This window comes from Anticarsia gemmatalis, chromosome 23 (genome assembly GCF_050436995.1).
Source record: "Anticarsia gemmatalis isolate Benzon Research Colony breed Stoneville strain chromosome 23, ilAntGemm2 primary, whole genome shotgun sequence".
NCBI classification, from domain to species: Eukaryota; Metazoa; Arthropoda; class Insecta; order Lepidoptera; family Erebidae; genus Anticarsia; species Anticarsia gemmatalis.
The window spans coordinates 4,961,663-4,977,047 of record NC_134767.1 but is presented as its reverse complement, the minus strand read 5'-3'; the positions used below and the strand labels follow the sequence as shown (position 1 = coordinate 4,977,047).

Here is a 15,385-nt window from a genome sequence, read left to right as displayed (position 1 = left end):
CTACAGGTATCGAAGTGCTTCTAAAACTGTTGTCACTTCAAGACTTCCACGTGTTCGGTCATGTCGCTCTACCGATACAATACTTGAATAGAGCTATGATCACTGCGAAACGAGCTACCGAAGAGGTAAGTTAAATACGTTTAAACATAAGTATTTTGTAGTTAAATGAAAACGAGTAAATACGAAAGATCACATAAAGCTACTTACTAAACCAATTCAGTGCTCTCGTAAAGACAAAAAAATAAATTTTGTTAGAGAATGTTGAACACGTTACAATAGTCATTAATAATCGTTCCCAGTATCGATTTTCAGTTAATTATTAGTTACTGTTTAGTAAATAAAGCAGTGCCACGGTGTAATTACGAGATATCAATATGATACTGAACCAGGAATCATACCCCAATCCCTACCCTAAGATATGACATGGGCTATTGCTATAATACATATTATCTATTAATTCCAATCTCAGGTGGACTTCCGAGTAGGTTGGGGCAACATGGACTTCGGCTTCACAGGCATCTGGCATTACCACTCACCCATCAACTTTGTGTACTTATACAAGCTGTACACGCCGCTAGAAGGCTTTGAAGAGAACGGCCTTGTCTTGAAGAACTTGTACGGAAATGGTTTGGATACTGAGCTGTCTATGAGATTGTCTACTCACAAGGTAAGTGATAATAGTGTTTTTTAATTTTTTATTATTGCTTCTGCATCCGCAGTACAGACAGTCTTTCTTTGTGCATAAATGCGTATGTGATAAATATGCTTTCTGAAAGAACACACACTTATAAAACAATTTTACTTACTTCAGTTTTACATCAGTGCCATCTATTGACAAAAGTTTTGCAACACTTTTCATAGACTCTGCATAATCGCCTTTTCTAAGCCATTACCGTCCCACTGCTGAACGAGGGTCAGATACTGAATTCGGAAGAATTTGAATCGATATAACTAAAAAAAAATGACAACTTCACTCACTACATACATCTTATATACAAATAATATATATCTTACTATATCTTCTTACAGTTCGGTATAGCAATACTCCTAAAAGACAACGGCAAGGGTCTCCTAGACGTGATCAACGAGATGTACACGCATCAGTCCAAGGCGCCGGCTGACATGATCTTGGACAACTTCGACACGCGCGCCAAAGTCGTGCTCGATACACTCTACTACCCCACCATCACCTTTGATGCACATCTTATGAAGGTAAGATCACGTTACGTCATATCACGTTACGTCACGACACGACACGACACGACACGACACGTCACGACACGTCATTTTACATCACGATACTTATTGTAACGTCACTACGGGTCACGATACTTATTGTAACGTATAGCTACTGCGCTAATACAGTCAACAATAAGGGTCTACTGGACATTATCAACGAGATGTACACGCATCAGTCCAAGGCGCCAGCTAACATGATCTTGGACAACTTCGACACGCGCGCCAAAGTCGTGCTCGACACGCTCTACTATCCCACCATCACTTTCGATGCACATCTTATAAAGGTAAGGCTAGGTTACCGCATGGCATGTCGTGTTATATCAATCGCGTATCACCATTTGGCACACACTATAAACGACTGCCTCCGTGGCGCAGTGGTTTAGGTCGCCACGCCGATACCACTGCAACGGGAGGTCGTGGGTTCGATTCCCACACGGGACAATTATTTGTGCGATCCACAAATAATTGTTTCGGGTCTGGTTGTGCTTTGTGTCCGTTGTTTGTATGTTTGTAAAAGTCCCCGCGACACAAGAGCAATTCTTAGTGCGGGAGTTGTCTTTTTTAAAAAAAAAAAAAAAAAAAAAAAAACTATTGGATCTGATCAATGTGACGGACACGCGCCATTAGAAAGTGATATATTATGACATATCGCTTTCATGTCGCCACATCACATCACGTCACGGCACCACAGCACGATACGACACGATGCAACACGACACGACACATCACATCACATCATATCACATCATGTCTCAAAAGTCACTGATCCTCTACATAATTCTCGAAATATAAGCACCTGATGTGAGCAGAGCAAAAAATAATTGTTAATTTTTGTTTTAGTTCGTCGGTCCGGATACTGAAGACATTCTGGAAGTAAACGCAACTCTACTACTACCTAACAAGCCACCAATCGTACTCACAGATGTTTTCATATTAGAGGTAAATAAATAACATGTTTTGTGAAACCATTTTCATACATCTGCGGTGAAATTTTAGAGAAAGATTTACGAAATAAGTTATATTTTTGAGGTTTGACTTCATAAATACAATGCAAAAGTATAAAAGACACTTTTTTCTTTCAGGAATATGCATTATTCCGCAACACACTTAACCTGGTGACTCCATTCCAAGCGGTGAAGGAACTCAAATCGGTGTACACAGTCGACATAGTGATGGGAGAGAAGATCAACGTGACTTGCTTAGTGCTACTGTATAATGGCACTTATTGGCACGAGGTAAGAAGCATATTACTTTATTTTTACTTATTACGTAGCAGTGAATTGTTCCAGTCTCAGTCAAACGATACTTTATGGATATTCTGTTATCATCGCACTATATTTTAGTGTGATAAGAGAAGTACTAAAGCTGTTAGATCTTTTCTAAGGGGTTTTTTATTTCAATGCACTAAAACCATATTTTTATTACAGTCCTAAAGTCCTATGTTTGAAAAAAAAGGTCTTTCGGGTACTTAATTAAGTCACTGAGATGACCGGTGACTTCGCTCTGAGACACTTTAGATTCAAACAACAGTACCTTGCAACAGTGCATTGACATTGTAACAATCAAATCACTTAAACTAAACATATTTTGTACAGATTTCATACAAACTCTACTACGAATACGAATGTGGTGAAGACGACACGTATCAATCGTACGTAGCGTCGGTCGGTATAGCGACGCCGCTCACCGTACTGCCGGCGTTAGAGGCGAGAGTGGCCGCGCGGCTTGAAGACGCGCTGTGGAAGATGAACGCAGATATCAGCATGCCCGCGTTCACTATCACTGCGTTAGCTAGCTTGGAGGTAAAGAACCACTATCAAAATTTTTTATAGGAAATTAAAATGTTTACGTGCTTCCTATTTTAAGAAAACCATTTTAAGAACTCTCTTAAACGTTTGCTGACTTGTGAGTGCTCATTTGACAGCAAAATAACTATGATACTAATAACTGTTCACGCTTCAAATCCCTCATCGACCCCAGGCTCTTTCATCTGCCAAATCTGCGGTCGTGGCTGTCACTCCCGCATAGGTATTTAAAGCCACGAACGAAGATGTTACTTTGTAACAAATACTCCTATGTCTAACGCCACCTGAATCATCTGCAATAGATGGACACGGGCCAATGATGAATAACTGTTTCATATGAGAATCGAAATTTTTGCGCTCTGCACTATTTGGTTAACCTTACCATCACGTTTGCCAATACGCCTTACGGGCAGCCAGTTTATAGCGTATGAACGTGGAAAGATTACTAAACTAATATTTAAGATTGGTCATTGACGTAATTAATCATAATATTCTAACCCGTCTTAAAATTTAAGTAAGACCTTAGTCTTAATATAAAAAGTAAGTGGAACTCAAATTAAATAATGTTCTTTTATTTTAACAGTTAGACGACCCGTTCGTGGAAACTTCAGGCAGTCTGAACCTGACGTCACAATACCTAGAGGACTACTTCATCAAGATGCAGTTCAAAAAGGACTTCTCAGATCAAGAGAACGTGGTCGGTGGCGGTATTCAGATTCAACAGGGTGACCAGAATAATTATGTAAGTATTTAAAGGAAAATAGATGGAAGATATGTTTATTCTTCAGTGTAGACCTATAATTTAGACGAATGTTTGGAGCGCTTTTGACGTTATAGTTAAGGGCATATTTTAATACTTCCTTTATTAGTATATTTTTTTAAAGTAACATTAGTTAAAAAAGCATATTTTCTTCTTCTAGTATGAAAGTCGCCCAATGCGATCAAATGTCGCATTTATATATTTAACTTTATGACTATTATATTTCTTATTCCTTTCTAGCCCTTATTCATGGACATTTTAATAAAATAAACCCTTTATTCCAGCTCTTCGCCGACGTACTATGGCGTCCGTCCCCCCGGCACATTCGCTTCAAGTCCCGCGGAGCACTGGTCCCAGTACTCCCCCCTGCGGAACTAGCGCTACAGTACACTGAAGAGAACTCACAACACTCACTCACAGTCGATTTTAACAGTGATAATAATTACTATTCACTGAGTGCTGATCAAACTAAGACTTCTGTCAGTGTTGCTCTTAGTAGCCCTCATAAAGGATTTAGGTAAGGTTTTCGAGTGTACTGGAAGCAGTCAGTTTGAAACATAAATTAAGTTTTGTTAACATAGAAATATATGATCGAGCTTTAAATAATTCCTTTATTTTCCATCCATACTAATAATATAAATGCGAAAGTAACTCTGTCTGTCTGTCTGTGTCTGTCTGCTACTCAATCACGCCTAAACTACTGAATCAATTTGCATAAAATTTGGTATGGAGATATTCTGATACCCGAGAAAGGCCATAGTCTATATATTATCACGCTACGACCAAAAGGAGCAGAGTACCAGTAATTAATGTTACAAAAACGGGGAAAAATTTCACCCATTCTCTCTTATGTGACGCAAGCGAAGTTGCGCGGGTCAGCTAGTACTATATAAATTGCACCCTCTAATTCCAAACCGTATCGACATAGTCTACTTTATAAAATTATGTTTATAACCTTAGATTTGTAGCAAATTCGCTTTATTGACGTGTATGTAAATAAGTTTATATTTGTTTCAGGGCTATGAAAATCATTGGCGAGTTTGACGAGGATAATATCAGAGGCTCCTTTGTAACTGATTCTACTGAGTACAGCATTGACGGCAAAGTGTTGAATCGAGAACCACTTGAAGTAAGTATCACCTATTTACACAATTGTTAACCCCATAGAAGTAAACTGAGTAAAATAGACTATGTATATTTTCAGTGTATAGATAAACTTCAGTTTGATTAAATTGTGTCCCATATTCCATATGAGGTAGTCTCTAATTGTACTTGGACCACCAGAATTTATTGATGTTAAAGTTACAATTAACAAAATGTTAAAGTTTATTAAAGATACAACAAAATTATAATGCCGGGAAATTGGGACGAACCCTACATATTCGTTTAAATCAACACAAACAAAAGAATGTCATTAATTAAATAATTTTGAATCCTTCTCTTCCAGATGTCCCTGAACCTAATCCCCAAAGGTCAAGGCGAGCCCATCAACATCCGCGTGAAGTACGGCAGCTCGGCCACGCTGTACACCATGTCGGCGCACTTCGCGGGCTCCGTGGCGGCCACGCTGCACGCCGTCGTCGAAATACAGACCAACTATACTGATATTAATGTTAAAGTGAGTAGAAGACTAGCTTCTGTGACCTTTAGGTAGGTCGTCTTTTCTGACGTTAAAAGTTGAGGCGCCCATAGCCAGTTGCGCTCACCGGTCGGTAAACGATCTGTGGGTTAAGCAACCCTCGGCGCGGTTATTCTATAGATGGGTGACCACATAGTGGTATTTGAACTGGGCGTCTCCGTGCTTCGGAGGGCACGTGAAATGTCGGTTCAGGTTGTTATCTATTAAGATAACAGTCGTTAAGCCATGTCAAAGGCCTTTCGGGCGGCTTGAACAACTTTGACACTAGGGTGACCACTAACCATACGATAAGAAGAAGAAGACGTTAAAAGTAAGTCTGATGCAAAGAGCTCTGGTATTAAATGTGACACAATGGTTTAGGTAGTTTCATCGTGCCACTACAATGGTACACGGAACTTAATTCCCACGTAATCAAAATAATGTTGTCAAGATGTTTTAAGAATACGTATAGTTTTTGTAAAAAAGAAGCTGAATAAGGGATGCGAGGTGTCCTTAAAAGTACTTAATCTAACTTCTTAATATTAATCTTGTCCTCAAATATGGAAATGCAAGGTTCAATAGAAAACCTAAACGTTGGCATTAAAAGACCATGAAAGATGATAAAGATATGAAAAATAAATTAATAATTAGCTCAAGTGCTCTATCGTCACTGTTCACTAACTGTTTATTTCGTTTACAGTTGGACATTCCCCAGTCGAAATACAAAGACATATACTTTAAATCACGAGTGGACAGTTACGACGGTCTGCGCAAAGTATTGAGTGTTCAAGCCGCCACGCCGTTCAAGAGAATCAAATATGTACAGGGAGATACCGACTTTTTGTAAGTAGACATAATGGTTTAAAATCAAATCATTTGCAACTATCTTAAAACAATAGTCAATGACATTATATATTATTAACGAATTAATCTTACATTCCACATAAGATAAATAAAATAATGAGGATTCTGCTTATTAAAATGTTACTATACTCGGGCCATTTCACGTATACAAACGACGTCATAATGAATCCGTTAAAATGATATGACGCATTTTGTAATAGCCCGAGTATAAAGGGTTAATATATCTTGAGATTTTTAACATTATTTTCTGAAATCTTATCTAATGTTATGTTTTAGGTTCGGTCCGAAGACTGGTTATCTACTATGCAAATACGAGCTACCAGACATGCAAGGAGAAGGTGATCTTAAGTGGAGTTTCTTACTTGGCGATCTGTTTATTCGGGTAAGTTACCTATAGAAAATCTAGTAAGACATATAACACACTTTTGTAGAATCAGCACGTGTTCAATAAATCATTTGTTCATGATTTAAGCCCGGTGACAGACAAACAAACACACATACGGGCACTGTCTTAGTAATAGGATCCCGTTACTACCTTTTGGGTACGGTACCCTAAAAACAAGACGTAAAATCAAAGTAGAATTCTGATATCATTTGATTGAGTCACAGTTAAGCTAAATTAGACTTTATTCCCTAGGCATTAGGACATCAGCACATGAAAGACATAGAGAAGAGTATAGACTTGGACATTTACTTCGGTAATAGTACTACACCAGAACTTATGGAGAAGACTGATGCTGGGTTTAAGATGGATTTGGATCATGTATGGCAGTAAGTATTAAGCCAATAATCATTATTGGTAAAGTACAAAAACTAAACTTAAAATAAAAATTCCTCGTATTCTTTCCTAGCAATTAACTTTGAAAATACCACTTTTATGTAGAATAAATAAAAAAGTACTTAAACCTTTTTAAGGATGCATCTTTCCAACTCTGTTAATCTCTATATACCAGGTAATCACAGTTGTGTTTATCAACTATTTTCTCAGAATTTTTTAAAGTTACTTTTATATAAAACTGGAATTTTCATATTATAATTAAAAAAATGTTAAAAACAAAGACACAATATGTCTACTTAAACAGAGTAAAAACATTTTAATTACCATTTTCCCCACAGAATCGGTGCAAACGCGTCATTCGGCTACATACTAAACCAGCGTCTGAACCTGATCATAAACGCGATACTGCCCAAACCGAACGTAGACGTGCACACGTTGTACATTGACGCGAATGCGGGCACGGCTGAGGAGCCCGCCAAGACTGTAGAAGCAGAGTACAGGACTGATGTTACGAAGATCATTACTGGAGTTAAGGGCAATGTAAGTAACTCGTATTTGAGTATTTTTTACCTGTATTATCTTTATTAAAAATTAAAAAAAAATGTATTTTAAATAGGTTTCTACCTATGTTTTCTTCATATTTAAGACTTGTTCTTTGTTGTGTTTTTTTTTGTGAGAATTTAAATAACATGTAAGAAATTGGAACAACAACGTCTGACATATTGGACTTTATTTCATAAAAAAATATCCTATAGCCATCATTCGCAGCTCCTCTAAAGTGACGTTAAGTTAAGAGAGAGAGGCTGTTCTAAAACATCTTCTATTGAATTTGGGATCAAACGTAGGTTTACCTTTACTATCTTCGTGCTTAACTTCAGCGGCCCTTGAAAGCATAACAGACAGACATTCACATCCACACCTAACCCTTTTATATCACTCTATCAATTCCAACTGTCATGTTGACGTCAGCTTAAATGCTACTGAATAGATAAACTACTCAAATCCGGGTATATGAACATAAACACTAACCATTGTACTTTTCCCAGATCCTACAACTAGCCGAGAGCTTCGACTCAAACTCCACAATAACCTGGACATCGGACGGCACATACATGCACATAGACAACATCATAGACTACAAGTGGGACGTCAACGGCTCCCACCACGTGGACTACACGCTCACCTCGCCTATGTACATAGAAGTAGCCACGCTGAAGGTTAAAGGCTCTTATCAGAAGGACTTGGTGCATCGGTATCATATTGTCAGGTAATTTACATAAATTATAGTTTGACAGCCACGGTCAGCTGTACTCGACGTGCGACGTGCTCACGACGCTATATTTTTGTCGACATTTGCCGACGAAAGCGTCATGAGCACTTTCTGATTTGTCGAGTATAGCCGATCGTGGCGGCGGTCAAAGGGTTAGCCTTTGAGTCGAAATGTAAAAATCGCCAATGTCATCTGCCACACTTGTTTTCATCTGCTACTGTTACTTTGTGTCCTTCCTCAGGCTGTCGATTTATAATTATCTATACTAATATTATAAAGCTGAAGAGTTTGTTTGTTTGAACGCGCTAATCTCGAGAACTACTGGTCCGATTTGAAAAATTCTTTCAGTGTTAGATAGCCCATTTATTGAGGAAGGCTATAGGCTATATATCTTAACGCTACGATCAATAAGAGCAGAGTACCAGTAAAAAATGTTACAAAAACGGGGAAAATTATGATTCTCTTATGTGACGCAAGCGAAGTTGCGCGGGTCAGCTAGTTAATAATAAATTGTTTGCTAATTTATCCATTAAAGCTTAAAGAGAGTTCTCCTATTGTAGAAGAAAAACAAGGATATACTTTATTATTTATTGTATTCTTTAGTCCACCAAGTTCCAAACTCATTCAACAAACTTGTAGTCTATATGCAAATACTTAATTCAATGAAATTCTAGGGGTGTAATGCATCGCCCAGGCAACAGTCAGATCGGTGAGATCGACTTGCGATATGGAGGTATGAAACATACGGACGGACACTTCAACTTTACCACTCCGTTCCGAAGACTGCCGTGGCTGAAATCTATCTTTGATGTAAGTAGAAAGAAGGGTTTTAAGATTGTAGCTTAAAGACAACCAATATAATCTATAGATTTTTCCAAAACTCTTATTTACATGTGGTTTGATTACAAATGTTCGTTATCGTTTAAATATTTAATTTATACGTCAAGATTTTAATCATAAGGCTTATTATTCTTCCTTAAATTCTATAATTTGTGGCGTTAAGTAACTAATGTTTCAGAATAATTGCTATTTCGTTTGTTATCATGCTATTTTCTTTATCGGCCCTATTTTATTCGCAGATTAACAACTTAGAAGAACTATCAGACAACAAAGTCGATCTATTTTGGCCGAACAAAACCGCTTCAGTGAACACAACCCACCGCTACAACAAACTTAAAAACGGTTTCACACAATTTGGCGATGTATCACTTTCGATTCCATTGAGCTCTCAGCATTTAGTCAAAACCGACTACTATTACATACAAGGGGAGAAAAACAGCAATGGAAACGCAACAATTGATTTAGATGGCGAGAGATTCGTGAAGGGATCGTTCAATCAAGTTCTGAGTAAGAGTGCCAGGAATTTGGACCTTGCGGTTATGGATATAGAGGTGGAAAATGTACACACGCCTGTCGGCATTAAGTATATTCATGAGTTTGATGGAACTGGAAACATTGTAAGTATTAGAACGATATAATACATTACGCAAAAAAGTTAAGCCCGGTTAACGTTTAGCGCAACTAAATTAAAATAATTACACACAAAATATTGTATGGGTGTAAAACTCCATTACAAACGTACAAACTACGTCATAATATGTCTAAACTTCGTGCGCAAGTAAGCTGTACTCGCACTTAGCTTTTCTTTATCGTACTTCTCGCTCTCACTTACTCGTCTTATAATTTATGATACTTTTGAGTTTGACGTAGTTTGCACGTTTGTAATCAACTTACATCATCATATTCTTACTTAAATTACTATTCCCTTCCTTCTATACTATTTAACTTAAATAAATATATTTTAGGACGTAAAACAAGCAACAGTATTCCACCTCCGTAACGCGACAAAATTCAACGTGACCGGTAAACTCGACGTGTTTACATACGACATAGGCAAAGATCTCAAGCTAACTGCTATACATGGGAAAAGAACTTGGACCTTCGACAATAAGTATGAAGCAGTTGACAAAGAGTTGAAGCAAGGCAGCAAGATCAAGTGGGCTGAGGATGTGTGGTTCAATTATGATTTACATGTCACTAATATGACTACGGTGAGTGTCATTCTGTTGGTATTTGAAGAGAAGGAATATTCCATAAAAAAACATTTAGAGAAAATTCCTATAAAAAAATCAGGGAGAATAAAACATTATGGAATAATTTTAGTCACAAAACTAAATATCAATCCAGCTGTTTTCGTAGAATCATTCATGAACGAAAAAGCTTTTCTGTTACTGATTTTTTTTTATATTTATTGGGGATTTTTTACCACGTCAATTATAATCTAGCTATCAATAACAAATATCTCTTTTGTAAATACATACTTAAATCGAAATGCTAAAAAAGGAATATGTGTATTAATAAAACATGATAAAGAATGTAAAATCTCACTATACAAGATAGTTGCCTAACCAATTATTCTTCCTCTAGGACGAAACTGAATCCCAACAATTAATAATGAACGTATGGTACCCTCTCCGTACATTCAATTTGGTCGCGTTATACAACCTACAAGACACGATGTTGGACGGCAAAGCTGTTCTCAACTGGAACGTGAAGGAGGAGAATAAGACGGCCGAGTTGAGAGGACGGTGGGAAAACCCGCCTGTTACTGAAGGAAATCTACATCATGTTGATTTGTCGCTTGCACATCCTTCCTTTAGAAAGGTAAGTTGATTTAGGGGGAGTAATATACATTCGTGTTTTTTTTATTCAAAACTTACTTAATAATATAAGTACGGATACTTTCTGTTTATGATGCGTATACCAACGTGTACATTCGAGTCTTGCACGTTGCATGTTCTGAAAATAATAAATTACCCATTATCTTTTTTCCTTGGCACAAATAAGCATAGCATTCTGTTATAAAGATAAATCAACCGAAACGTAAATATAAGAATATGACTGGAATTTTATGAAGTGTTTTTTTTTTATTCTGGTTACCAAATTAATTAATTCGTCAAGTGCTAAAAATATTTTTCATAAGTTTTATAGTATCTGAGTGTAGATTTATGATTGTCTTATTTACTAGATTATCCTAATATTTAAACTGTTACTATTTACTTACACATATTTTTATGTTCACAGGACGTAACCCTAAAAGGCCAATACCTAAGCACACCATCAGTAATGTCAAACATTTCTCTAGAACTGCAATACTCGGACTATGAGAACGAATACTTGAAACTCAAGTCAATCCTCACAGACAACTCAAATGGGCCAGTCAGAGACTACAGATTCGCATTGACTTGTAAACATCCTTCAACCAACTTGGACCTTGATATGAAGTCTGATATAAATATTGATAGTAAATGGTACTATTTCAATAATTTCTATAGGTTCCAAAAGTCGTTGTTCTATGAGAAATTGAGGAGTAGTAAACTGTTGATCGATACGGCTAAGAGTGCTATTACTTGGGAGGTAAGTTCGAAAAATCTTTATTTTAATTGCTTTTTAAAGACAATACCGGACTCTGTCTACTAATTATTCTGTTATTTGAAGTTTTATTAACATAAAATGACAATACTCTGTAATAGGGAGTATCACATTAATATTGTCTGGACTATTCCAAATATCTGCTTAGAGCTATGGTTCAACCGGTATACTGCAAATGGTGAAGTCCCGGGTTCGCTTCCCGAATGGACATTTCAATTTTTTGTTGCAATAGCCCAGAACTAAAACGAGCCTTATTTGACAATAAACTGGCCCCCTACTGGTACATATAAGCGTCGGAAACGGTATTTTTTTTCCGAATGTATTATTTTATACAACTCAACTTACATTTTGGGATGAAACTAAGATACTTTTATATAAATAATAGTAATAATACTTTACAGCGTGCCAACGAGACATACTTCTACAAAGTAAACGGCACTTGGGAGCTGATATACCCAGAGTACAAACTGAAAGCTTTCGTGAGCAGACCGACTGGAAACGACACCGGTGTTGCCACACTCTCTATGCTGGACAGATCACTGATAGCGCATTATAATAGTACCGATGGTGAGTGGCTTTTGAAACTAATATATTATGTCATTACTTCTAAAGACAGATGCATCAAGTACGCAGCAACAACGAAGTTTCTTCTAATCTTTATTTATTTAATTATCTACATACATACATAAAAGAACGTCTTTTTCCACCATGGAGTTGGCATAGATTAAAGAACTAAAAACTATTTTTTTTTTTTTTTTTTTAATATTGTTGGACAACTCACACACGGTCATTTGATTCCAAACTAAGCAGAGCTTGTACTATGGTAACCAAATAACTGATAAACATACTTATATACTTCTAAATACATACTTATATAGATAAATTGACAACCAGGCTCAGAACAAATACTCGTGCTCATCACACAAAGATTTGTCCCGGGTAGGATTCGAACCCACCACACGCGGCGCTACGGTTGTTGCGGCGAGGTGACCGCTTAAACCACTGCGCCAAACGTGCAGTTAGACTATGGTGTTTAAGGTTCTATTCTAATGCTGTTTTAAGGCGAAAGTTCAGTAAACTAGCGTGGAAAAAATTAAACCCATTTACCTTCTTGTACACAAATTAGCAAATGATTAATGTCATTTAATTTTTCTTTTCCAGACATATCATACCACATGATAGGCCAAATCGTGGACACACGCTTCGCAAAATTCGATTCATGGCGAGACTTCGATGACGTCACTACCGTCGACTTAGCATCCTACATTAGACTCAATCATTCTCGACTACTAACTAGCTCTATAAAATGGCGCCCGGAGATCTTTGGCGAAGTGAAATCTTCTGCTGTATACACACTTAAAGTTTTATACAGTCAGATTAATGAGACTTTAGTCATCATTAAAGAAATGCCCATGGAAGCCCATATGGCGTTAAAAGCTATATGGACAGATGCCAAGCCGAGAATACGAGACTTCTTAGACGATTTGAACGACTTACACGTCATCAAAGATGATTTAGATGAGTTCGAAAGATTCTTGAACCAATCATACAGTCATAACGACTTCTACGTGAAAGATATAGTTGAATTTACTTATTATGTCCTTGACGAAATGGCTATAAGGAATCATTTGGAAAGTTTACCTGGTATAGTCAATGATATGTGGGGTATGATGGGCAATACAAGTCAATCTATAAAACAAAGTTTGACATTCATTGTTGATTCGATCAAAAAGGCTTACGCTAATTTCCTAGACTCAGTAAACAAAGTCCTCGAAGCTGATTTCATGGAATTAGTCTCTGAAAGACTGGAAACAATGATAATGCAATACGATACGTTTATAAGAGACTTGCATATGAAATTCTTGGAGTATTGGGAGGAGACTTGGGTGAATGCGACCAATCGTTTGTCCAAATATTGGCACGAGTTGTTGAAGTCTATTGAACCGTTGTTCTTCAAAGTCCTGCATTATACTGAGTCGTTTGTGTTCACTGTGTGGAAGGGAGTGATGGACTTTTTCTATAATAGGACTCAGGAGCTCACTGATTCGCCTTATTTCAACTATGTGTCTACGTTTGGACATGAGATGGACCGGTAAGCTTACTTTATTAACTGACGTTACTGTTTGAATTGAGTAATCAAATGCTTATTTTAACGGCTTAGGCTTTGTTGTCAGTATACATTTTGTGACATTTTTTAAGATCATGGATTTCTTACAGTAGCTGACTCTGAGCTACATAGGACACAAATTTATATATAAAACAATTTCGCGTCCGTGAATCTTTAAACGGCTGCATTGATATCTATCTTAATATGTTACTATGAAAATTTCCACTGAAACTTATATTTGTTTCCTATTATGTTTAAAAATACTATCGAAAGCCAAATCTTTGCAATCAATTTATTAACAATAATGCTTATGTTCTTCCTTTTTTCAGCATCTACAAGGACTTAATGAACAACGACCTGATAACAAACATAAAGAAATACAGCAAGAAACTGTTCGACGTTGTATGGAGTAAGATAGAGAAGTATATTCCGTTCAAAGATGAGTTCACGCAGCTGTACACAGAGTTTAAAGCAGCTTGGCAGAGCTTCTTGCAGACTAAACAGGTCGTCTATGTTAGAGAAAAGGTGAGAGATTTTATGTAGTTTTAATAAGTTAATGAAGCGGTATGTTAGCTAACTTTGACTCAACTGATTAGTAATTATTTATCATAGTAATCAATTCCAAATTTACCGTTCCTACTAAAGAAAATGCGCGTGAAGTTTGTCCATATGTATAGAACGCGAGATGCAGTTTTTAGAATGGGGGAAAGGAGTTCAATTTACTTAAGTTATTCATAGTGAATTCTTCCATATTCTACTATCATACTTCTCTCCCAAATGCGTTCAATTCCCCAAATTCATCAAGCGTAGAAGTTGAATTGGGTTGAGTTGAAAATAGCGTGATTTACATTACTGTCATATTATCAAACATAGTAATTCTAAGAGATTTTACCATATTATACTCAGGAGTGCAAATTTCAAGAACCTATTGTTGTTATTTGCTATATTTGTTTTAGTATCAAGAAGCGTACGTTCGTCTGAAGTGGTGGTACGACTACTTCTTGATCGGAGAGGCCCTTGAGACGGTTGGTGAGATATTGTACGCCAAGTTAACTGACATGGCCAAGACTGCGCTGCAGTATGAAGAGATGTAAGTATTGTATTTTAAATAAACAATTTAGCTAATATTATAATTTTTTTTTTTTTTTTTAACCTATACTGTCCCATTGTTGGGCAAAGGTCTCCCCCAAACTCCTCATTATGTGTATGGGGGTCCAATACTATCCTAGGACCCCAAGCCAACCTCACCTGCTCGCGGTACACCCTGCTGATTAACGAACGAGGCTCTGGCCCCCCCGCCAACCCGCATTGGACCAGCGTGGCGGGATATGGTCCAAACCCCCCAAATGGATAATTATAATTAAAAATTAATATTTTTTCGGATTCTTACAAACCAAAGATATTGAAAACAATATTTAATAGCAAAATCAAAATGTTAGTGTTAATAAACCCCCGTTTTTTCATTAACAATTAAAATTTATTCAAAGTTTGGTTATAATCATTATCTTATCA

The 15,385-nt window shown here is 36.9% G+C and overlaps 1 protein-coding gene across 1 annotated transcript in view; it reads left to right on the top strand.

Moving 5' to 3' along the window:
• Apoltp (Apolipoprotein lipid transfer particle) overlaps nt 1-15,385 on the top strand; it is a 48,746-nt gene that overhangs the window by 23,248 nt on the left and 10,113 nt on the right. Inside the window, exons 36-59 of the mRNA XM_076130154.1 lie at nt 7-125; nt 470-667; nt 1,030-1,212; nt 2,080-2,178; nt 2,322-2,474; nt 2,835-3,041; nt 3,628-3,786; nt 4,089-4,321; nt 4,822-4,933; nt 5,252-5,422; nt 6,123-6,265; nt 6,563-6,668; nt 6,924-7,057; nt 7,403-7,604; nt 8,111-8,331; nt 9,009-9,144; nt 9,414-9,791; nt 10,140-10,385; nt 10,762-10,998; nt 11,419-11,751; nt 12,168-12,333; nt 12,928-13,858; nt 14,203-14,398; nt 14,830-14,963. Coding sequence (XP_075986269.1) covers nt 7-125; nt 470-667; nt 1,030-1,212; nt 2,080-2,178; nt 2,322-2,474; nt 2,835-3,041; nt 3,628-3,786; nt 4,089-4,321; nt 4,822-4,933; nt 5,252-5,422; nt 6,123-6,265; nt 6,563-6,668; nt 6,924-7,057; nt 7,403-7,604; nt 8,111-8,331; nt 9,009-9,144; nt 9,414-9,791; nt 10,140-10,385; nt 10,762-10,998; nt 11,419-11,751; nt 12,168-12,333; nt 12,928-13,858; nt 14,203-14,398; nt 14,830-14,963 — 5,197 coding nt within the window. The remainder of the gene's footprint in view (nt 1-6; nt 126-469; nt 668-1,029; nt 1,213-2,079; nt 2,179-2,321; nt 2,475-2,834; nt 3,042-3,627; nt 3,787-4,088; nt 4,322-4,821; nt 4,934-5,251; nt 5,423-6,122; nt 6,266-6,562; nt 6,669-6,923; nt 7,058-7,402; nt 7,605-8,110; nt 8,332-9,008; nt 9,145-9,413; nt 9,792-10,139; nt 10,386-10,761; nt 10,999-11,418; nt 11,752-12,167; nt 12,334-12,927; nt 13,859-14,202; nt 14,399-14,829; nt 14,964-15,385) is intronic.